Raw genomic sequence first — 23,692 nt, forward strand, 5'->3', positions numbered from 1 at the left:
GGAGGAGGAGGCTCCAAAAACATTCCCATCCTCAATGATGGCAGAGCCCAGCATGTCAGTACAAAAGAAACACCTAAAGAATTTGCAACCATCTTCAGCCAGAAGTGCAGAGTGGTTGATCCATCTCGACCTCCTTCTAAGATCCTCACCATCACAGATGTCTTCAGACAATTGAATTCACTCCATATGATATTGTTACAAAAGGTTTTTTTGTACTAAAATCTTAGACTTCTGTGTGTTTTAAAAAACTGAAAAAAGGATTTTCAGTAGACTTGGACACCTGCAAATAGCTGGAATTTTTGGATGTTGACTTTGTATGCAAGAATAGGGGAAGCAAGCAGTTTCAAGGAAATAGCAAGGGGTTTTGATCTCTTATGAGTGACAGAGGAAACGCACTGTCTGGCCATGTGATCGGCTCAGGATAGTTTTTTTCACTTTGGACATTTTTAAAAACCAGTGAGTTGGACAAAGAGCGGGCATTTGAAATCTTGCTTTAACCTGTCTGCAGCAAGACATTTAGACTCAGAAAAGTCTCTGTGAAGGAATCCTACATCTCTCGAGAAGCAATCCTGCATTTGAAAGGTGGCACATCCTATTGCCTCCAGTTTCTGAAGAATTCCTGCATCCAGAGTGGTTCCTGTTGTCTCTTGTGTTTTGGGAGTTCCTGAAATCTCAAGAAAGCTTCTATTGCTAGACTGCTGTTTTTAAAAACCCAAGCAGACCAGTTGCTGCGCCCCTGCTGAAAGACCCTTGTGACGCCTGCTGCAGACAAATTGCCTTGAATACCTACCCATCAAAGACTGTTCATCCACCTCGCCTGGAGAGACCTTGCGTGGCATCCGACTTTTTCCCCGGTTAACCGTTTTTTTTTTGGAATATTTATGTGTGTGCATGAGGGCTGAGGAACTGTATGTGTGTATATATAGATATATATATACACACACAGTTCCTCAGCCCTCATGCACACACATAAATATTCCAAAAAAAAATGGTTAACCGGGGAAAAAGGATTTTTGGTTCACAGCTGTTTCTTAGAAGTAGAAGGAATAATAAAAATGACTGCGTTTATCACGTTCTGGTAGGATGTTTTCGGTATGGTGAGATGTCCCAGGGCCAAATAGTCGGATGCCACGCAAGGTATATATATATATATATATATATATTAGATTTATCTCATTAGCAGTTAAGACTTATTATTTCTTTTCTAATGAATAGTTAATGTTGTTGTTTAAAGAAATCTGATTTGGTGTGCTTTATTCTGGGGAAAAATAAAATGTTTAATTTGGCTATTCTTTGGTGGGTGGGAAACTTTATTTGATATGCTATGACCTGTGGAGTAGTGGGACAGAATTAACAGTGCATTACTCACGCCTTGGTCGTAACAATATCAAGAAATGGGTAATGGTAGTGGATACAGCAAAGGCTATGAGCCCTGACAACATCCCAGCTAGTACTGAAGACTTGTGCTCCAGAACTAGCTGCACCCTTAGCCAAGCTGTTCCAGTACAGCTACAACCTACTCAACACTGTGGAAAATTGCCCAGGTATGCCCTGTCCACAAAAAGCAGTACAAATACAATCCGGCCAATTACCGTCCATTCAGTATACTCTCAATCGTCAGCAGAAAGGTGTTAACAACTGTGCTATCAAGTGGTAATTACACAGTAACAACCTCCTCACCAATGCTAAGTTTGGGTTCTGCCAGGACCACTCAGCTCCAGACCTCATTACAACCTTTGACCAAACATGGATGAAAGAGCTCAATTCCAGATGTGGGGTGAGAGTGACAGCCCTCGACATCAAGGCAGCATTTGAGCAGGTGTGACACCAAGGAGCCGTAACAAAACTGAAGTCAATGGGAATCAGGAAGCAAACTCTCCACTGGTTGGAGTCATACATAACACAAAGGAACATGCTTGTAGTTGTTGGAAGCCAAGCACCTCAGCCCCGGACATTGCTGCAGGAGTTCCTCAGGATAATATTCTAGGCCCAAGCATCTTCAGCTGCTTCATCAATGACCTTCCCTCCAACATCAGGTCAGAAGTGGGGATGTTCACTGATGATTGCATAATGGTCAGCACCATTCACAACTCCTCAGATACTGAAGCAGTCTGTGCCAGCATGCAGCAAGACCTGAACAACATTCAAGCTTGGGATGATAAGTGGCATGTAACATTTGTGCCACACAAGTGCTCAGCAATGACCATCTTCAACAAGAGAGAATCTAGTCATCTCCCCTTGACATTCAATGGCATTACCATCGCTGAATTCCCCCACCATCAGCATCCTGGGGGGTTACTGTTAAATAGAAACTTAACTAGACCAACCATATAAATACTGTGGTTACAAGAGCAGGTCAGAGGCTGAGAGATTTGCAGCAGGTAACTCACTTCATGACTCCCCAAAGCCTGTCCATCATCTACAAGGCACAAATCAGGAGTATGATGAAATACTCTCCACTTGCCTGAATGACAACACTCAAGAAGCTTGACACCATCCAAGATTAAGCAGTGCGCTTGATCAGCACCCCATCTACTAACTTAAACATTCACTCCCCCCACCACCGGCGCAGTGGCAGTAGTGTGTACCATCTACAAGATGCACCGCAGCAATTTGCCAAGGCTTCTTCAACAGCATCTTCCAAACTCAGGACCTCTATCACCCAGAAGAACAAGGGCAGCAGATGGGTACAACACCAGTTGCAAGTTCCTCTCCACGTCACACATCATCCTGACTTAGAACTATATCGCTGTTCCTTCACTGTCGCTGGGTCAAAATCCTGGAACTCCCTCCCGAACAGCACTGTGGGTGTACCTACACTAGATAGACGGCAGTGGTTCAAGAAGGAGGCTCAGCACTACCTTGTCGAGGGCAATTAGGGATGGGCAATAAATGTAGGCCTTGCCAGCGACACACACATCCGAGGAACCAAACAACATCTCCTGGAGTCTGCAGAACAGTGAGTTCCATATCTTCATAGAGTCATAGAGTCATACAGCACAGAAACAGGCCCTTCGGCCCATCATGTCTGTGCCAACCATCAAACACCTAACTATTCTAATCCCATTTTCCAGCACTTGGCCCATAGCCTTGTATGTCATGGTATTTCAAGTGCTCATCTAGATACTTCTTAAATGTTGTGAGAGTTCCTCCTCTACCACCCCTTCAGGCAGTGCGTTCCAGATTCCAATCACCCTCTGGGTGAAAATTTTTTTCCTCAAATCCCCTCTAAACCTCCTGCCCTTTACCATAAATCGGTGCCCCTTGGTTATTGACACCTCCGCTAAGGGAAAAAGTTTCTTCCTATCTAATCTATCAATGCCCCTCATAATTTTGTATACCTCAATCATGTCTCCCCTCAGCCTTCTCTACTCCAAGGAAAACAACCCTAGCCTTTTCAGTCTCTCTTCATAGCTGAAATGCTCTAACCCAGGCAACATCCTGGTGAATCTCCTCTGCACCCTCTCCAGTGCAATCACATCCTTCCTATAGTGTGATGCCCAGAACTGTACACAGTACTCCAGCTGTGGCCTAACTAGCGTTTTATACAGCTCCATCATAACCTCCCTGCTCTTATATTCTATGCTTCGGCTAATAAAGGCAAGTATCCCATATACCTTCCTAACCACCTTATCTACCTGTGCTGATGCCTTCAGTGATCTGCGAACTAGTAAACCAAGGCCCCTCTGACCTTCTGTACATCCTAGGGTCCTACCATCCATTGTATATTCCCTTGCCTTGTTAGTCCTCCCAAAATGCATCACCTCACACTTCTCAGGATTAAATTCCATTTGCCACTGCTCCACCCATCTTACCAGCCCATCTATATCGTCCTATAATCTAAGGCTTTCCTCCTCACTATTTACGATACCACCAATTTTCATGTCATCTGCAAACTCACTGATCATACCTCCTATATGCACGTCTAAATCATTAATGTATACTACAAATAGCAAGGGTCCCAGCACCGATCCCTGTGGTACACCACTGGTCACAGGCTTCCACTCGCAGAAACAACCCTTGACCATCACCCTCTGCCTCCTGCCACTAAACCAATTTTGGATCCAATTTGCCAAATTGCCTTGGATCCCATGGGCTCTTACCTTCTTAACCAATCTCCCATGTGGGACCTTATCAAAAGCATGTTTGGTATTGTATCTCAGCTAGGAAGATACCAAAAGCAAACAAGTGCACTTTCTACTCAGGAATTTGATAAAATCTACAGTTATTCTGCATTTTCCACCAACAGTGTTGCAGTGGAAGTTAACTATAGCATGGCACAGCTAAGAAGGAGAAAACTTGCAGCATAGCAAAGAGAAACACAGGGCTTCAAAAGTGATTTTACAAAAACATGTTCATATTCTTTGGTACATAGATAGTTCTAAAATTATTTGGTGTGAGCTGCAGGTAAATTTTGATTTTTGTCATACTTATATGGAAAGATAGAACAGGATAACAAGAAAACCCCTCCCCAACCTCCAAAAAGATGTTAGATGTAGCATGATATCAAGTAACATTTGATGGAATGTATTGAGAATCATTCATCTGGTCTTAATCAAACAGTCATTTTGTATTTGGCCACAAATTTAGTATTAGTATTTTGTTTGAGTGTTTGGGATTTTTGGTATCCAAATGACAAGGAAAAAGAATGTTTTTCACTCACTCCTTTCTTTGCTGCATTAACATTCACTCTGACTCACAGTATTTCCTTTCCTTGATCCATCCAACTTATGATTAAATGTCACAAATGTGAACTGGAAGAGTTGTAAGTTCAATTATTTTTTATTTCATTCTGATAAGTACATTTTATGGATAATCATCACAGTCACTAAATCATACTGAGATTAAAATAATAGATTGATTCTGTGTGTTCAGCTTACACATAGCAAAGTTGTGTTTCTGCACTGACACCCAGGAGACTAAGCTATCAACCATACAACCAGAAAAACAAAATGCAGAGGTGACAGTTAGCTATATATTTGGAAGCTGTTGAAGGGATATAAATTGAAAAAAAGTCTCTTTGTTGCTGAGCTTCTGTTATTTGTAATTAGGATAGGAGTGTTGATATGAGGTGTGATTTGAGGGTTGAGTCTGTTCTTTTGTCAAACATTTATAGCAATGCTGTCCATTAACAGTCCTGCAAAATCCTGCACCATCTCTATTTTTATCCTTTCACTGTTTATTTAGTCCTTAAGTCTTGGGGTTAATCAGAGAAAATCCTGCAAAAGCAGAAAGTAGCACAGAACAATACAACACCAATATGTATCATTGTAGATTGGCAAGACATTATTATGTCTCCTTGTTGTTTTCTGGTTCCCATATGTTGGAAATAATCACACCTTAGACTTGAAAAGGCTGGAGCTCTTTGTTTAATCAAACTTCCATGCTACCTGATTTGGACAGCCCCTTGTTAGTTTCCTGTTACACGTCACATGATTCTCTAGTGCAGCCGTGAATGTGGTCCCCCAGAACACTTATACATTACAATTAGTTCCTAGCACTTTACAGATAGCATAACAGTATATTAACAGACATGAAGCCATGCACATCTTAGTGGTTAGATGAAAAACAGCACTGGCATAGGCCTGCAAACAGAACATTCATAGCCAAGTGAGGTTATAGAATACATAAAATTTACAGCTCAGAAACACAGTCCCAACTGGTCTATGCCAGTGTTTAATCGCCTGTTGAGCTTCTTCCCATGCTATTTCATCTAACCCCATCAGCATATCCTCTTTCTCCCTCATGTACTTATCTAGCTTCCCCTTAAATGCATTATGCTATTTGCTTCAGCTACTCAATGCAGTAGCAAGTTCACATTCTAACCATTCACTGGGTAAAGAAGTTTCTCCTGAATTCTTTGTCAGATTTATTCGGAACCATCTTAAACTTATGACCCCAGTGTTGGACAAGTGAAAACATCTTCTCCACATCTAATTAGTCTAGATTCTAAAGACTCTAGTAAGGGCACATCACAAATGCATGAATCGTAAAGGTCAGGAACCATAAAATTTGAAGGACTCTGAATCTGCGCACATCTGAACAGTGCACGCCTACTGGAAAACCAATGCAAGGCCTGTAAATTAGGTGGAGGGTTCTCGTGGGCGCATCCCAGCACTCAGACTAGAATGTCAGACCTGCAGATTTTTGGGCCCAAGCTGACCTCAAGAAAAACAGGATGTGGCATAGAGTTTAAATTATTCACCAGTTTATTTCATGCACAAGAAACAGTCATAATTAGGATTAATTTCTGGTGAATGAAATAAATGCATCATTTGTTTTTGAAACACAAAATATTAATATTCTATTTTTAAGACAATTTTTCCACAGAGAGAAATTGAAATTTTATGTTGTTAGTGTAGCTGGGAATTTCAAGTAAAACAGATTTAATTTGACTTATGATCTTGGGTGAATTTCTTGACATTCATCAAATTATGCCTTTCAACCTTTAGTTTCCACCAACAGACATCTCATCTGCAATACGACATTTATCAGTACTGTCAGCCTAGATTATTACCCTTCAATCCTGGAGTGGGACTCTGAGTCAGAGCCAATTAGTGCTACCAACTGAGCCAAGTTGACAAACATTCTCCTATCCGAAGCATTCCCCACAAACTGATAGAAACAGTGCAGGAGCACTATGTCTTAGTGGTAAGTAGGAGTTGAAGAAGAGCATTTAATTTTTAAAAAAGGTATCAGCATTAGTGGCAAAATGTCTATAGTGAATTAAAAAATACAATATCATAACCTCTATACAAATATATAAGTTGGTGACATTACCTCCAAGAGCTTATCTCGCAACTCAGAAGGGGAAATCATGAGAAGTGTCACAAAACTATCAGCAATTCTGGTAAACAGGTGATCTTGATCTTCTTGGGAAGGCTTGTAATGATCAAGAATAAATTTGTTAAAATCACAATTTTATTAAGGAATTCAGTTCTATATACCAAATACAACTGAAAAATAGATTAAAGGCAACAGGGACCATGACAAAATATGTTGTAATGAGAATCATAGAGAATAAATACAAGATTTTCGAAACTTACAAAAAATTGGATAAGCAAGAAGATTGGGTAAATTATAAAAGACAAGCAAATACAGGTTAAAAGTATTAAACAAGTCAAGAGAAACACTGAACATAAGATTTCTGAGAAGCAGCTCTTTGATAGATTACCCATTACCCAGTTCCAGCTGACCTACATTTGTTCCTGGTGCCCCAAAACATCACATTTAAAATTCTCATCCTTATGTTTACATCCCTATGACTCCCGAGAACTCTATGCTCCTCTGATTCTAGTCTCTTGTGCATCTCCCTCTCCTCTTGCCTCATCATGGGCAATTGTCACCTCAGCCATCTAGGCCCTATGGTCTGTAATCCCCTCCCTAAACCGCTACTCTTCTCTATCCTCCAAGATCCTCCTTGAGCAAGGTTTTGGTCACCCCTTCTAATATTTCTTGTTTAGGTGTGGCATCCATTTTTGTCTGTGGAACACTTTTCATTGTTAACTGCGCTATGTAAATACAAGTCATTGTTGATGATGATGGCTTAATGAGTTTATCTAGTAAATAGCTGAGTGGTACAGATCAGAAAGTTTTAAATTTGAACTCTAATCTATATTAGCTCTTGATGGTGAATGGAGAAATAGGGGCGCATTTTCATCTTCAGCACTTCTGGATTACCACATCAAAAGCACCTATTAAGAATTTGGGGAGCATGACCCATGAAGTTCCATCCATTATGGATGCATTATGCACCAATTCCATCCTGGCAAAGCTCTTTGGTGAAAGTGCTAACGATGAAAAAATACCCTGATGTGTTACAAAACATTACAAATAAAACACCCAGACAAATATTTCAACTATACCTCAAACTTGAAAAGGAAAAACCACCAAAAAGCATCTTGAAGAATGGCAGCAGATGCATCTGAGAGAATCAGCTTCTTTAAGGTATTCTGAAATCCAAACTGTTAAGAAGTTTATGTTGATTTGTTATTAGTTATGTATTATAAGCTCATTACTCAAAACAATTTGTAAGTGCATGATAGGAGACATTGTTGTACCAACCACTACCTCACATGGCAAGTTTCATCTTCATAACCTTGCCTGAGGATGGGCTCCCTACTGAGAGGGTAGGAGAAATCAGACAGCAAATCAGCCTCTGGCATTGAACAAACAGCAAAATACAACAGATGCTGGAAATCTGAAACAAAAACATAAAATGCTCGACACACTCAGCAGATCAGGCAACATCAAGGCTACTGGGGTCAGCTCTGCATTGCCAGTTTTTCATGTTTCCCTTTCACCTGCCTAACCCATCCCTTTAGCTATTCATATACTCTCTGTGACATACTTGCCATATTTCTCCCTTTGTGCCTCCTATTGTCTCATTCTTATTTTCCTTCTGTCATTGAAATACATTACAGGTGATTTGATTTTTTTCCTTGTGTTTATGTACTTTTCTTTCCCCTTCCACTGCCCCTTGTTTAGTTCTTTTATAAACTCTATAGTATCTTCCAATTCTGACAAAGGAAGCAAGCCTAAAGCATTAACTTGCTTATTCCCTACACAGATGCTATCTCACCCGCTAAGTATGTCCAGCATTTTTGTCTTAGCTTCATCCTGTGGCATTCTTGTACATTTTCTACTGTATAGAGTAGCATTGGCCCAGAAACAAATCACCAACTATCAAAATTTAGTCTGTCCCCAATTCTACCTAGTTTAGTTTACAATATTGTTATCTACCACAAAATAAATGTTGATACTATTTTTATGAAACTTAATTAAAAGCAAAATTGCAAATCATCTTTTGTAACACATATGGTGAAAGAGATGGACAGAACAGAGTGAAATTTGACATCCATATACATATTGAAGTTAAGATAAGAAATTTAGTTCGCTTTAAAATAGATACAAATTATTTGTGATGATGTAATCAAATTGTCACATTGTTATTTCCTATATTTTATCTAAAGCACCTGTGAACCTATTGCTTAGAAGAGCTTTGTCCTTTGCCACATCCTCAAACAATCCATTTCTCAAACCTTTAAATTTACCACAACAAATTCGGAAGGCACAGTAGTTGTTGGTATGCTAGAATGTTTCAAATTTCAGAAAAAAACAGACTATGAAAAACTCTAAAAAAAATCCAGGATGTATCCTAAGTAAATAGAACAGTTACTGAACAAAAATTGAATCAAATTTTAATAATAATGACTTACATTAAAATTCTGGGCCCTCCTAATCCAGTTCAGCAGTTGTATTGCCTCAATCTGTTGAGGAAGTTCAGTAAACTCCAGTGGTTTGAAGCCTGGGAAATGTTGAGACTAAATAAAAACAATATTGAAATTAAATCAGAAAGGAGATTGTGACTATTTTTATAGAGGAGGGCAGTATTTTTGTGGTAAACTACACCCACCCATTTCCCCCATGGAAAAAGGCAAGGGAAATGTTTTATATATTTCCTACCTGAAAAATAATATTTTAGCGATTGCAGTAGGTGTTTTGTGCTACATGAACAGAAAAGTGCCAATTCAACAACATACCCAGCAGATCGTTCAGCTGTAAGACATTGCCCTTCCCATTGCTGTGCACAAAAAATAAGCACATCATTACTGGAAACCAAAAATGCAACCCTTGGAGTTTGTTGCACAGGCATTGCACGCCTATTGTGTCAAAAGCCAGCATAGATTGTCAGCCCCTCTGTGTTTTGTTAAATGAAATGGGCTTAATAGAGAGAATTTTTTTTCTTATTGCACACATTTGCAAATTTCAAAACATAATTTCCTAATCAAAATGGTATCTGTATCCCACCAAGAGTAGTCTGTAATATCTACCAAACTTCTGCCTCAAGCCTAGTTTCTTCGTAGTTAATTTTTAAATTTACTTCAGTTAAGAAATGTTTAGCTGCCTTGTGAAGTTCAGTAAAACATTGAAAATCCTACCTCAACAGTCCAGTCCTCGCGTGCAAAGAAAGGTTCTTCAGAAAGCTGTTAAAAAGAAAACAATTTTAATAACACTTAATTGTGCAAAACTCATAATATCTATAAATGCTTGTGTTGAAAAAATATTTAATGTTAAACTTTCAACAAATCAAAATCAATCTTTTTGAAAATAAAAATAATCTGGGCCGACAATATTCTCCATTTAAGAAATAGGAGAAATTCCCACTTTCTTCTTAAGGCCCACTAATGAAATCATGGAAATGTGTGGCTTTGGAAGATGCATTTCCTGAGAATACAAATTATAGAATTTGTTTTTGATCAGACATCATGTGGATAAATTATATGAAAGATTACAGGCTTGAAACTATCACAAAATTAACATATATATGAATCCTGCTCATACTCTACAAAATCAGAATTTATTGCATTTCATGATCCCTTGGCAATTTAAAAATAAACATTTATTAGGGTCTGGAGTGTTGTTTTAAGCAACAAGGCATTGTGTAAAATTATATAATGATTTACGGCATAAATATAGCAATAACGGGCCTGATTTTAACTCAGTCAAAAACACTTACATAAGAGTTAAAATGGTGCCCAATATGCTAATACTGAAGCAATAATATTACAACTCAATCTATTACACGAAAAGAGATCGAAAATTGGCAACTGCTGCCTTTTTTTGAAACTCATGCCTGATTTGCTCTCTTGTCCTCATACTATTCACTTCTGTCATTAATGTGTAAATACTTCTAAATCCTTCCCTTTGCCAAAATCACCACTGCCAGATCTGACCTGGAATAAAATACTAATTTTTCAATTTAACCGTACAGCTGCAACTGCTACATGAGTTACTAATTAGTAACTTTAACAAGGTCTTAACAAGCACAAAGCTGAATTTTTAATAATTTTTGCCAATTTTTTGATGAATATTTGGAGGAGTGATCTTTAGATCAGATAAGCACCAATAAGTAGTACAGGAGTGCTTTCTGCTGACATTACATCCCTTCTCCCTCACAGCTATTACTTTGCTAAAATTCGCAAAGTAAAGAAAATTTAACCCCCAGCAACCACGGCTAGTAATTTCTTTGGTGTTTCTCCCGTTCTGGCGGCGTAGCATTGGCAGTGATCCCGCTTACACGCATAACTTACGGCAGCTAGAGCGGGTGACTGCTGGAGGAAATTCCCAGCCTGGAGGAAAAAACATAAGCTGCTCCCATGATTTGAATTCATTCAGGAATAACAGCCACAACGAACAGGGAGGTCCCAGGTTGAACCTCCATTCTGTCCCGAGTTTGTTGATTTTAGCAGGAATGCCTTCCGGAATGCTACAAAAGACTTCAGTGTCTCTTGGTTAGAAAGAAGGAAATCAACCAAGCTTCCTGCTCCTGATTGTCTTTAACCAACAATTTATGCTAGAAGTTGGCAGGTATGGGTGCCATGTGAGAGCTAGATTAAATTTGGCCGTGATGCCTCCGTCAGTCAATTTGTCTGAATAACGGCAAGCTGGGTGGTGTACCAGAGGTGGCTTAAGACCCATCGAACTATACCCCAACAAGCAGTCAATGCCTTCAGGAGAAGCGAGGAAGGGAGAAATTGCAAAAAACATATATTGAGTTTCAATCTTGTGGTCATAAAATCTCAGGATTAACGCAGAATCCAAATTGCTTAACAAAATTACTGTCTTGTTACTCTCTTTTAGCCATCTATTAACCTGCATTTATTTAAGTAAATAATTAAATGCGCTGAATAATTATTTTTTAGGGTTTAATGGTATTGTCTAAACCTAAACAGCTTCTTAAGCATTGTATCCAAATACTTCTGCCCATCCAAAATTTGAGTAAAATCATCTTAACACAAATCCACTTGTTAATAAATAAATGACTAACAGTATCAATTCATATTTAGCACCTTCAACAATGTTCCCAACCTTCTTGAATAAAAAAAACAACTTCATGATTTCGACAAGGTGCAATGGCTTACTTGGTCAAAAGTTCTGACAATTCAGAACCCCTTTGAAACAGAAGGAACTAGCATTTATATAGCGCCTATATGACTTTGGGGATCCCAGAGTGCTTTGCAGTCAATTAAGTACTTTTTGAAGTATAGTGTCACTGTTACAATATAGGGAACCACAGCAGATAATTTGTACAGTCAGGTCCCGTTAACAGCTATGAGATAAATAACTGGATGCTCTTTTTAAAAATGTTGATTGAGGAATAAATATTGGCCAGAAGATGAGAAGAATATCCCCGCTTTTCTTTGAATAATGCCATGGGATCTTTTACATCTACATGAGAGGATAGTTAGGGGCTCAGTTTCACCTGAAAGAGACACCTCTGACATTGCAGTACTTCCTCTTTCTGTTCTCAAATCTCTGGAGTGGAACTTGAACCCGCGATCTTCTGACTCAAAGCCGAGAGTGCTAGCACTGAGCCAAAAAAATCAATGAAGAGCGGAGATATTCTTCTAAATCATCAATGTTGCAGACCAATTTACCAATCATCACCCTGAAGAGGGAGTCACCCTCATGTCAGACATTTTCCTCTGAATAACATCCCTCAAAAGGATCTGGATTAAGCAGTTGATGAATAACTCTTATAAGCAACATTGGCCTTGGATGTCTGAAATATCAATGTGGTTGACACAATGCAAGCTATGCTGTTTAGATCATTCTATCCATTGAAGGCAGATGTTCATCATATAACTGATGAAAAAACTCAAGTGGCTTGGAATTACAGAAATTGGAAGACATTATTTGGAAGCTGGTTATGAAATTACGTGCTCATATATCCAGGGTTTGGTGCTTATCATGATTAGCTGTAAAGAGGGAAGCAGCAGTCCATGATGCTCTGCACTCCCTAAGGAAGCAGAATCATTGTTCCATAGAGTATGGTGTGTGCCCAAGTTGTGGTCAGGAGGATAGTGGAAATTCAGTCATGCATATTGTTGTAAAGATCAGGTGAGGAGGGGGTCGAAAGGCTCCCCTCTTGTCCCTCTCCTTGTTTGACCACAACAGGGTTTATCTCTTTTAAAAAGTGGATATGCTTACCAATTCAGTGTTCAACTCTTTAAGTGCTATGATCATAAAAGAACCAATCGGACAGGTTTTCTTGAGTTTAAACAAGAGGTTAGCTTTATTGTACTTAAAAACTAAACCTGATCCAAGTAAAATAATAAACTATGCTCCAACTTACACACACACACAAGAATCACACACACAAATAGGTTACAGAGTGGGGAAGAATAGATTGGTTGGATTAGCAAATAAAATAAAAAGAGTATACAGTCTGTGGAGTTTGGTAACTCAGTTGTCTTCTGGCTGAACTCAGTGATCTTGAGGGTTCCAGCTTGCAGATGTGGCCTACTGGTTCAGGGTTTTCTTAGAGACAGTGATGCAGATGGTTTTCTTCATGGGGTCTCTGTCTGCAGCAATGATAGGCTTGGATGGTTATAGCCAGCAGGCAGGGTTCGAACTTGCAAGGTGGCCTGGAGAGAGAGAGGGAGAAAGAGAGAGAGGCCCCACTTGGGTCCTTTACTAGTCAGTCTTAGGCGCTTGTCTACCTACAAACAGAAAAAGCAGCTAGTTTCACACAGATCGTGGGTTTGTCACATGATGGCTCTGTGTAGTCTCTCTCTTGCAACTTAAATTAGACCATGTCTAAGAATTCCATTGTTTCAGTGATTACTCTTTGAGTGGTCTATCTCCACAAGTGTTAATGTTATAAGATTGCCTTTATTGTCTTGTTAATGAAGGCCGGGCAGGTAGCCCATTCAAAATTCTCAGGCCATTGTTGTGGTTGGAGATGTCCAGACCTCCGTCTCCACAACGATACATTGGAATGTACGGTATTTTGATGTAAATTGTGGTGGCCATTTTGGTTGCTAGCAGTCATCTTTTATCAGTTCCCTTTTCTCCTTTTTCTTAAAGTTTAATTCAGGTTTCCAACCAATGGATTAAAAAAAAATCATTTAGCATAGCACGTGTTCATGACATTGTGCTACTCACCATAACACTTGTGAGAGAATCCTGTTACCTGCTGTTTAGTGAGGACTCAAACTCACACTCCACAGTTGTTTAATAATCAGCTACTTTCTACCCTCTTTCAAGGGTGGGCAGGCAAGGCAGCATGATCTCGATGAGGCCAAACTGGATCCAAGATGGCAACTTTGATGACAGAAGATTGCAAATGAATCAACCCTCAGTGGGAGAGAGGGATATACAATACTCCAAGCCACTGTTGATGATTGACCAGGCAGCCTGCCTCATTAATGGGACCTGAAGGGGTTGACCAGTTCCCCTTTCAGCTCCAGATAACCGTGCAAGACAATGTCTTAATGGGTGGAGTAGCAGAACAGGCAATAAAATCCTTACTCTGACTTCAATGTTTTCTTCTGATTTTTTAATACTCTCTTCGTATTCTCTTCAACTATTGTTACCCTCCATCTTCTTTCTTGTGGCATGTCAGTTATCTGTTTTTCCAGGTGAAACCTGCTGCTTCAGATCAGGAATGCAGCTGGATTCAGTAATACCTGGTACTTTGTGCCATGCCATTTACCTGAAAAAGCACCTAGTACCATTAATTTAAAAATAGCCAGACTTGGTAGAGTGGAGGGATGACAAGAAAAGGATAGAAAAACTTATGTGAGTAGTTTATAGTGATGTACAACATAGTAAGACCACAGGAATCCAGTACAATTCAACAATAGAAATTAGATATAAAGGTTTCATTCTTAAACAAGAATCATCTGTGATGGCATGGAATAAATGCAACTGGACTGCTTTGTACTGAGAAATAAAGACCTGAAATACTTTTTTTTCATTGACCAAATTGAGCATCATAGCACCAAATGACCAAGATAGCTAGGATCACAGGAATCTGAAATGCCATGCCACATTCTTCACAGCCAGAATAGAATGTGGCTTCCATATTTAAATTAATTGGTCTTCCTCCAAATAATTGATTATTTAGTTTACTGCGATCAAACATTTATCACTGTTAAACCAACACTGTCATGTTTTGTCATTGTCATGAGGATTGGAGGACTGCTAAAAACATACCTCTGTTTAAAAAGGGAGCGAGGGATAGACCGAATACTTACAGGCCAGTCAGTCTAACCTCAGTAGTGGGAAAATTATTGGAATCAATTCTGAGACAGGATAAACTATTACTCAGAAAGATACAGATTAATCAAGGATTGTCAGCATGGACTTGTGAAAGGAAGATCTTGTCTGACCAACTTGATCAAATTTTTTGAAGAAGTAACAAGGAAGATAGATGAGGGTAGTGCAGTTGATGTGGTCTACATGGAATTTTAGCAAGGCTTTTGACAAGGTCCCACATGGCAGACTGGTTAAAAAAATTTTTAAAACCCATGGGGTCCAGGGAAATGCAGCAAGGTGGGTACAAAATTGGCTCAGTGGCAAGAAACAAAGAGTAATTGTTGGCGGGTGCTTTTGTGACTGGAGCACTGTTTCCAGTGCCGTTCCACAGGGCTCGGCACGGTCCCCTGCTTTTTGTTGTATATATTTAACGATTTGGATGTAAATGTAGGGGGCATGATTAAAAAGTTTGCAGATGACACAAAGATTGGCCATGTGGTAGATAGCGAGGAGGACAGCTGTAGGCTGCAGGAAGATGTTGATGGTCCGGTCAGATGGGCAGAAAAGTGGCAAATGGAATTCAACCAGAGAAGTGTGAGGTGATGCATTTGGGGAGGTCAAACAAGGCAAAGGAATACACAATAAATGGGAAAATACTGAGAGGTGTAGAAGAGGTGAGGGACCTTGGAGTAAATGTCCACAGATCCCTGAAGGTAGCAGTACAGGTCGATAAGGTGGTTAAGAAGGCATATGGAATCCTTTCCCTTATTAGCCAAGGTATAGAGTATAAGAGCAGGGAAGTTATGCTGGAACTGTATAACTCATTGGTTAGACCACTACTTGAGTACTGTGTGCAATTCTGGTCACCTCATTACAGAAAGGATAGAATTGCACTAGAGAGGGTACAGAGGAGATTTACAAGGATGTTGCCAGGACAGGAAAATTGCAGCTATGAGGAAAGACTGGATAGGCTGGGGTTGTTTTCATTGGAACAGAGAAGGCTGAGGGGAGATCTGATGGAAATGTACAAACTTTTGAGGAGCCTGGATAGAGTGGAGGTGAAGGGCCTATTTACCTTAGCAGAGAGGTCAATGACTAGTGGGCATGGATTTAAAGTGATTGGTAGAAAGATTAGAGGGGAAATGAGGAAAGGTTTTTTCACCCAGAGGGTGATGGGGGTCTGGAACTCACTGCCTGAAAGGGTAGTTGAGGCAGAAACCCTCAACTCATTCAAAAAAAGTCTGGATATGCACCTCAAGTGCCATAATCTGCTGTGCTACAGACTAAATGCTGGAAGGTGGGATTAGAATGGGTGGAACGTTTTTCGGCTGGCACAGACATGATGGGCCAAGTGGCCTCTTTCTGTGCCATAAACTTTCTATGATTTCTATGTGTGGAGTGGTATAAACATTACTGTGAAGTAACTCACATGTCTAGATATCAGATTTTTTTGTGATGTTAATTGGGCAATAAAATTAGTACCACTGGGAATTTCCTCATGGAGTCTTCTGCTCTGATGCTGTAACTTCGGAAGAAGTTTAGCTGAAACACCGTTTACTGCACAAAGTTTCCACCAAAGTTATGGCAGCTGACAGGAGCAGCCCCAAGGAAATTCACCCCAGCACTCCAAATATCTGCTCCTGGCTTTTGTTCATGCAGCTATATATTAATGATAAACATTACACCTGACTGGCAAGTCATTTTACTATTGTTACATAAAATACCCCTGCAATGTTTTTACCTTTCTGCTGGGATGTGTTAGTAATGCATCAGAATCCTTAATTTGTGTAAGAAAAGCTGGAACAAAAAAAAAATGTGATTTAAAAAATAATGTTAAAATAAACACACCTTCACAAAGTATGAAATATCTTGACAAGATTCAGAAAGAAGTCTTGTATTTATATGGCACCTAATCACGTTTTCAGCACATCTAATAAATTACTTTTTGACATGTAGTCACTGTCGTTATGTAGGAAATGCAACAGCCAATTTGTACACAGGAAGATTCCATTAAGAGCAAATGAAATGAATGGCCAGTTTATCTGTTTTTAGTGGCACAGGTTGAAGGATGATTGTTGTCCAGGACACCAGGAGAAGTTCCTGCACTTCTCTGAATTGTACCATGTAATATTTTACGTCCATCTGAATAGGAAAATGGGCATTAATTTGTCTTAACTGAAGACGGCACATCAAATGAAGCAGGAGTTCTTCAATGTTGCACTTAAGTGTTGGTCCAGGTTATGTGTTCAGTTTCTGGATAGGGCTTGAATCTACAACTTCTGAGGCATGAATGCTAACAACTGTGCAAAACTGACATTTAAGGATAAATTCACTAATTACACACTCCCAGCAAGGAGCCATTCTTGGAGGGTGTGTGGATCAAATATAGGGCTGCACCAAAGTAGCACTGCTTTTTCAACGCACACTCCACTGAGCAAAGCTTCTTGTTGTGAGAAAATAATTTATATTTATTATTGTAGTTCACAAGTCTTGCTATTGAGAACATTTGTGCCCTTTTAGTTTTAATTGAAATGTTTGCCACTTTAAGTTTACTCCTTACCAAATTTAACTACGGTCTGCAACGTGTTTCTTTGAAGCCCTACACATACCATCCATTCACTAAATAGCTCATCTCTCATTATACTTCACACCTAAACTACAAAATCTTTCCCGAAAATGTATATATGTCATATAACCCACACTGGCTTACAGTGTTTTTCCCTCTTCTCCATCCCACAACCAGCCCATGGTGGATACAATTCCTACCGCAGACATCAAATACAATTCCTGGTATGACTGTCTGAAGTTCATAATCAACTGTCACATTCCAGAGATGTTGGATGATCCCAACTATATTTCCATAATTCCAACCTAGAAAACTGCCAAAGCTGACTATGATACCTATATTCATCATTCTCTGGAAAGAAGCACTTCCTGACTTCAGTCCTGAAGTTTGTACCATTGTTTCCTTGTTCTGCTTTAACTTAAAGTAGGATTAACTTTTTCTATTCTACTTAGTACCTTATGTAGCTCTCCAAGGCCCATGCTCATTTGCCTCCTTCTAATAACTGGATATGACAAGTGTTCAACTTACTGCCTCTCCTAGATCTCATTCAACCTTCCCTCTTGCCAGTTCAACAGTATTCATTAAGTATGCCCCCTAAACCACTATTCAGACTCTCAAATTTCTACAAATAAACTTCATTCCCCACGTAAGGAAACTTGAAATTGAGCTTTTAATTTCTATGATTTTTAAAAATCTTAACATGCAAGTAAAATGTTTAACTATATTGTTTCAAGTTAATTTCTGCATAACCTTACTAGCATTATGACAATATGTAAAATTATGAATTTCTTCCAGTGGTGGCAATGGTATACAAATATGAGTGTATGTGGGGTACAAATGGTTTAATGGCCTAGCGTTCTTACTCACTACTCTTGGATCATCCCATTGGTCAAAGATAATTCCAGGTTCATTTTCTCTACTACCAACTGCCTCAGTAAACCTCTCTCCCCTCCTTCTTCTGCCCTCACTTCAACAAGGCAGGAGTTCATGGATTTCTTCAGCACTAAGAGAGAAATAAATCTGCTCAGGTACTTCTGTTTCTTTGCCCCCTCTTCACCAAGCCAAACCTCCCACTAGTCCCACCTCCACTCGAGCCCTGAACTCCATTCTTGCTTTAGTTTCTCTCCCAGTTCTCTCTAAACTTATCTCATCTTTTTACGCAATGCCATTTCCACTAAACTTCCCTAGCTGGCCACTGTTCTAATTGATATTTTAAACAGCTCCCTCTCCTTCAGACACTGTCCCTCTCCCTTTCAAAACTGATGTCATTACACATTTTCTTCAAAAAACCTATCTTTGATCCCTCTGTCTTTGTTAACAACCATCCCATTTCAGACACCCTTCTTCACCCCATGTTCCTTGAACATGTTGTCTCCCAGATCTACGCCCATCTCCCTCACAAATCCATGTTGGAATCTTCAATCCAGTTTCTGCCTCTCTCACAACACCAAAATGGCCCTAACCCAAGTGGCAAACAACATTCTCTGTGACTTTGACCACAGTGCATTGCCCTCCTAGCCCTCCTCAACTTCTCTATAGCCTTCAATACAGTAGCTCATCATTAAACAAAAGCAGCCCTCCTCCACTTTCCTGCTTGTTGGCTATCTGATCATTGTCAAAGCATCTCTCGCAATAGCTTCTCTTCCCACTCCCACAACGTCTGGAGTTCTCAAAGGACCTATCTTGGGCTTCCTCTTCTAAGTTATGCCCATTGGTGACATAATTCACATATATGGGGTCAGGTGGCACATATACAATGATCACCTTTACAACTTTGCCTGTCTCCTCAGCCCATATGCTGCTGAAACTCTCTGTTACGACCAGGTGAGAAGGGGTCTAGGGGTTCCCTCTCAGCCCACCGTATGTGGGTTTAATTTTAAAACACCATATTTTTAGCTCCCCCTTAGTGAATCCTTTTCACTGCTTCAATTGTAAGGCTAATAAATCAAACAGGTTTCCTTAGATTTAAACAGAAAGGTAGAAGTTTATTAACCTTAAACTATAATCCGGTTAACGACTACGAATATGCGACGCAATGCGATAAACACACACACAGATAGAGACAGAAAAAGTAGAAGGAATAAAGGGGGAAAGTTTGAGGCAATATCTGGTAGTTACAGTCCTTTAAGTTCGATGTGGATTCTTTGGTTGCCGGTATGTCTTGAAATTTGTTGGGGCCCAGTTTACACTTCAACTTGTTCCAATATAGGAGTCTTTTCTCTCTTGAGGTTTACGTGTCTTCCGTGGGTCCGGTGGCTTGGGAGAAAGCAAGAAAGAGAGAGGCTGCCTTCTTCCAGCTTCAGTTGCACAGCGCCTTCTGTTCCTTTCTGTGTGGCACAATTCAGAAAACCCCAGGTTGCCCAACAGGTTAGTCATGTGTTACGATTGACCGCTCCTGTCAAAGCCCCCAATCAAAATACACGATTCTGATTATGGTGGGACCAACGCACTGTTAATTCAATCCCATCGTTCCATAGGTATCATTTAAAAACTTTCCAAATTAAAGAAAGACCCACCAAATTGTACCATCTATTAACCCTCAAATGAGGCTAACCAAACCAGGTATCTTTAAAGCAGCAAATTAACACTTTAATTAAAAGAACTAAATTCTTAAACACTATGAACATTTAAAAATAGAAAAATTAGAGTCCTTGCAAATTTACAGTCCAATGTTGTTCGAAGTCCTCACAGAATGTCAACAATTAACAACTTGCAAACACTTTCAATAGAATCAATCTGACTTTAGAGTTTTTGAGGGATAAAAGATTGTCACAGTCTAACTTCCCTTTCTTCAATTTAAATTACCAGAGATCTCTGTCTTGGCTTGCCTTTTTAGAATTTCGAGAGATAATAATTAAACAGACAAAAATCCTATTTCCTTCAGTTTAAATGGTTGAGAGCTCTTTTCAGTGTTGACACCACAGCTGTCTGTGTCTTCTGTTAGAACAAACTGTCTTCCACTAATCACCCAGTTCAAAATTTGAATTGAAAAAAATGTATCGCATCAGGCTCACTCCCAGTGGCTGTTTCCATGCTATCGAGAATGCACCCTCTGAATCGCAGTCTCCGAATGGCTGTTTCTAAGGCAACGAAAATGCACCTTCCTATAACTCCTAAGGCTTGCCGGTCTTAAACCAATACGGATACCTTGCAAGCCTTAAAAAGGCAAACTGCATATTCCGTTAAAAAAAAAAACTACAGGACCATGACACCTCCGTGCCTAGCAGAATGAAACGCCATTCCTGAAATGCATTTCATTACAATGCGTAAAAATAAAAAAATTTTAAAAACGCTAACAGTTTCCTTTCCACGCATTTACAGATATACACATTTCTAAAAAAAAATGTTTAGACTACAGCAACAAGTTCCACCAGAACATTTCAGCTTTAAATTTTCAAAAAGTCCCTATTGTCCATCACCTCAGCCAGGTGAGCTGCACAGCTTGGAGCACTGACCACTACTGGGTTCACTATTCTCTCAGAAGTTTCTCGAATACCCCTTAATCTATGTGGCATCACTTGACACTGGGAAACCCTGTCTGGTGTAACAGAAGTTGATTTTTTCTTACCCTGGGGTGTCAAAGGAATTTGACAGTATCCTTCCAACACATCTGTCTCTTTAAGACACCTTGTGTTGCCCACTCTGTCCTTACAGTCCTTTAAATGAGAATTCGGGTAGGAATCTACCTTCACAGGTAGATTCTAGACTTTTCTAGAGTCTATGCAAGTTTGAGCCGTCCCACCAGGTTTAGTCATCAAGACCATCTGCGAATTCCAGTTGTCCTGACTAGGCTCATCTAAGCTACCCTTCGGCATGAATTGTACCTCAGCTTCCACTTGGGCCTGTCTGTCTGGGCCTAAGAGACAAGGATGTTGTTTTAAAGGAAAGGCTTCCCCTATACCCACATCATGTGTGGCTAAGCCTGGCTTATCCCTACAAATTTCTTGAAACATTGTGAAAACCCTGGTTAGGACTACACGCTGTTTTGCCTCTAAGTGTAAAAGCCTATTGTTTAATTTTCCTAGCCATTCTGCTTTCGCTAATGGGATAGTTGGAGGTTCAATCTGAGAATTTCCTAGGCCTACTTCTGCCTCATCCTCACTATCCTTTTCCTTCTCCACAGTCCCGATTACCTGACATACCTGTACTGGCTTATCCTCTTCCCTGTGGTAATATGGTTTGAGCAAATTAATATGACACAACTGGTTCTTCATCTGGCGAACAGGGGTGTCAATCAAGTAATCTACCTTACCCACTCTTTTGATCACCCTGTGTGGGCCACTGAACCGTGCTTTCACTGGTTCTCCCTGTGATGGTAGCAACACTAATATCTCATCCCCTGGTTTTATGATAGGTTGTGGTTTTCCCACCATTTGACAGGTGTGGCATGTCCTACAAAATTGTCTCACATCCTTTGTAAGACCTGGCCAGTAATAATGTTTGCTTATGTGTGATTTGGTCTTCCGAATTCCCCTATGTCCTGAAAAAGGAATGTCGTGTGCTAACCTTAATAATCCTTGTCGATATTTAGGTGGTACCACTATCTGTTCAACAACTGTCCAGTCCTCGTCAGCAGGTCTTTGAGGCAGTCTCCATTTCCTCCTCAAAACCCGTTTGCCATATAATAGCCTTCCGGAACTCCTTTCACCTCAGCTTCTGACAGAGCCTTCTGTGCTATTTGGTAGATCTCAGGATCAGCTTGCTGTGCTGCAATGATAGACGATCTGTTAAATATCTCATCTGGATTATCTAAATCCCCAAATAAGGTTTCAGATGCCTGATTATCTACTGCAGCTGCCCCTTTTACCTCCGACAATGGATCCTGTTTAGCCATTGCTCGGGTAACTAGACACGCAGGAAATATTCCTGAAACTTGCTCCTGTAATTGCTCCGTTTCCTTAATTTCACATGGTTCCTCTGTAACCATAGGAGAAACTGATATTTTTGATCCTGCCAAATCATTTCCTAGGAGTAGATCAATTCCCTTGACTGGTAAACTGTGGACAACATCTACAGTTACTATCCCAGATATTAAGTCACTCTCTAGGCGTACTTTATACAAAGGTGCGGGTATACACACCCCGCCAATTCCATTTACTAAAACGTAAGTGTTCAAGGTGCTTTCTGGTGGAAACCTCATATCTTTCCCCAGCAAGAATGTTTGGGTCGCTCCTGTATCGCTGAGTATAATGATAGGTTTTCCTGCCTCACTTACAGGATATGAAGTTACTCTCCCCTTTGACAAAAAATCATTATAACTCTCAGGTATTTTATTCTTAACCTCTACACTCCTCTTAGTTTTAGTATTTCACATTCACAGCTCTCGTTAAAGCTATAGCCTGGTCTGCTATACTCTCAGAGTCTTTTCCTCAGCACTAACTTTGCATACCCCAACAAGCCCTATGGGTTTACCTCGCAATTTCCAGCACTCTGAACGAAGATGACCTGTTTTGTTGCAATGATAACACTTTGGCTTGCGAACCTCACTTCAATAAATAAATATACCCTCAGCACCTTCCTTTCTGACCGGAGGTGGTGATCCTGGGGCATTCCCAGCTGTTCCTTCTTGTCCCTGGCTACCTGCCTTCCTTTCACTCTCCAACTTTCTATCCTTCTCGGGTTTATGGGGGTGACGGACAAAATAGGTTGGCTTATTCACAAGCTCAAAATCATCAGCAATCTCTGCTGCTTGCCTAGCTTACAAAACTTTCAGGTTATCTATATGAGTTCTCACTACTGAAGGAATGGAGTTTTTAAACTCTTCTAAGAGAATCAATTCTCGAAGGTTCTCAGATGTGATTTCTATCTTTAATGCCTGTATCCAACGGTCAAAATTCATTTGCTTCACCCTCTCAAATTCTAAATATGTCTGCCCAGTCAATCTCTGTAAGTTCCTAAACTTCTGACAGTAAGCTTCAGGGACTAACTCATACACAGAGAGAATAGCCTTTTTTGCCATCTCATAATCTGCAGAAGCCTCTTCAGAAAGCATGGCATAAACTTCATGAGCTCTGCCTACCAGCCTGCCCTGAATAAGCAATGTCCAGCCTTCTTTCGGCCATTTCATCTGTTTGGCTATTT

General features: G+C 40.0%; 1 protein-coding gene across 4 annotated transcripts in view; it reads right to left on the reverse strand.

The window, feature by feature from the left end:
• LOC137352461 (protein FAM227B-like) overlaps positions 1-23,692 on the reverse strand; it is a 221,295-nt gene that overhangs the window by 185,983 nt on the left and 11,620 nt on the right. For 3 of the 4 annotated variants that reach the window (XM_068017936.1, XM_068017934.1, XM_068017935.1), the window contains exons 4-8: positions 16,787-16,842; positions 9,942-9,986; positions 9,219-9,323; positions 7,866-7,964; positions 6,781-6,882 (exon numbers count right to left, since the gene is read on the reverse strand). In XM_068017936.1, the coding sequence (XP_067874037.1) occupies positions 6,781-6,882; positions 7,866-7,964; positions 9,219-9,323; positions 9,942-9,986; positions 16,787-16,842 (407 nt within the window). Of the gene's footprint in view, positions 1-6,780; positions 6,883-7,865; positions 7,965-9,218; positions 9,324-9,941; positions 9,987-11,093; positions 11,319-16,786; positions 16,843-23,692 lie in introns of those variants that run through there. The other variant, XM_068017937.1, reaches the window with a different exon arrangement.

This window comes from Heterodontus francisci, chromosome 38, assembly GCF_036365525.1.
Source record: "Heterodontus francisci isolate sHetFra1 chromosome 38, sHetFra1.hap1, whole genome shotgun sequence".
Taxonomy (NCBI): domain Eukaryota; kingdom Metazoa; phylum Chordata; class Chondrichthyes; order Heterodontiformes; family Heterodontidae; genus Heterodontus; species Heterodontus francisci.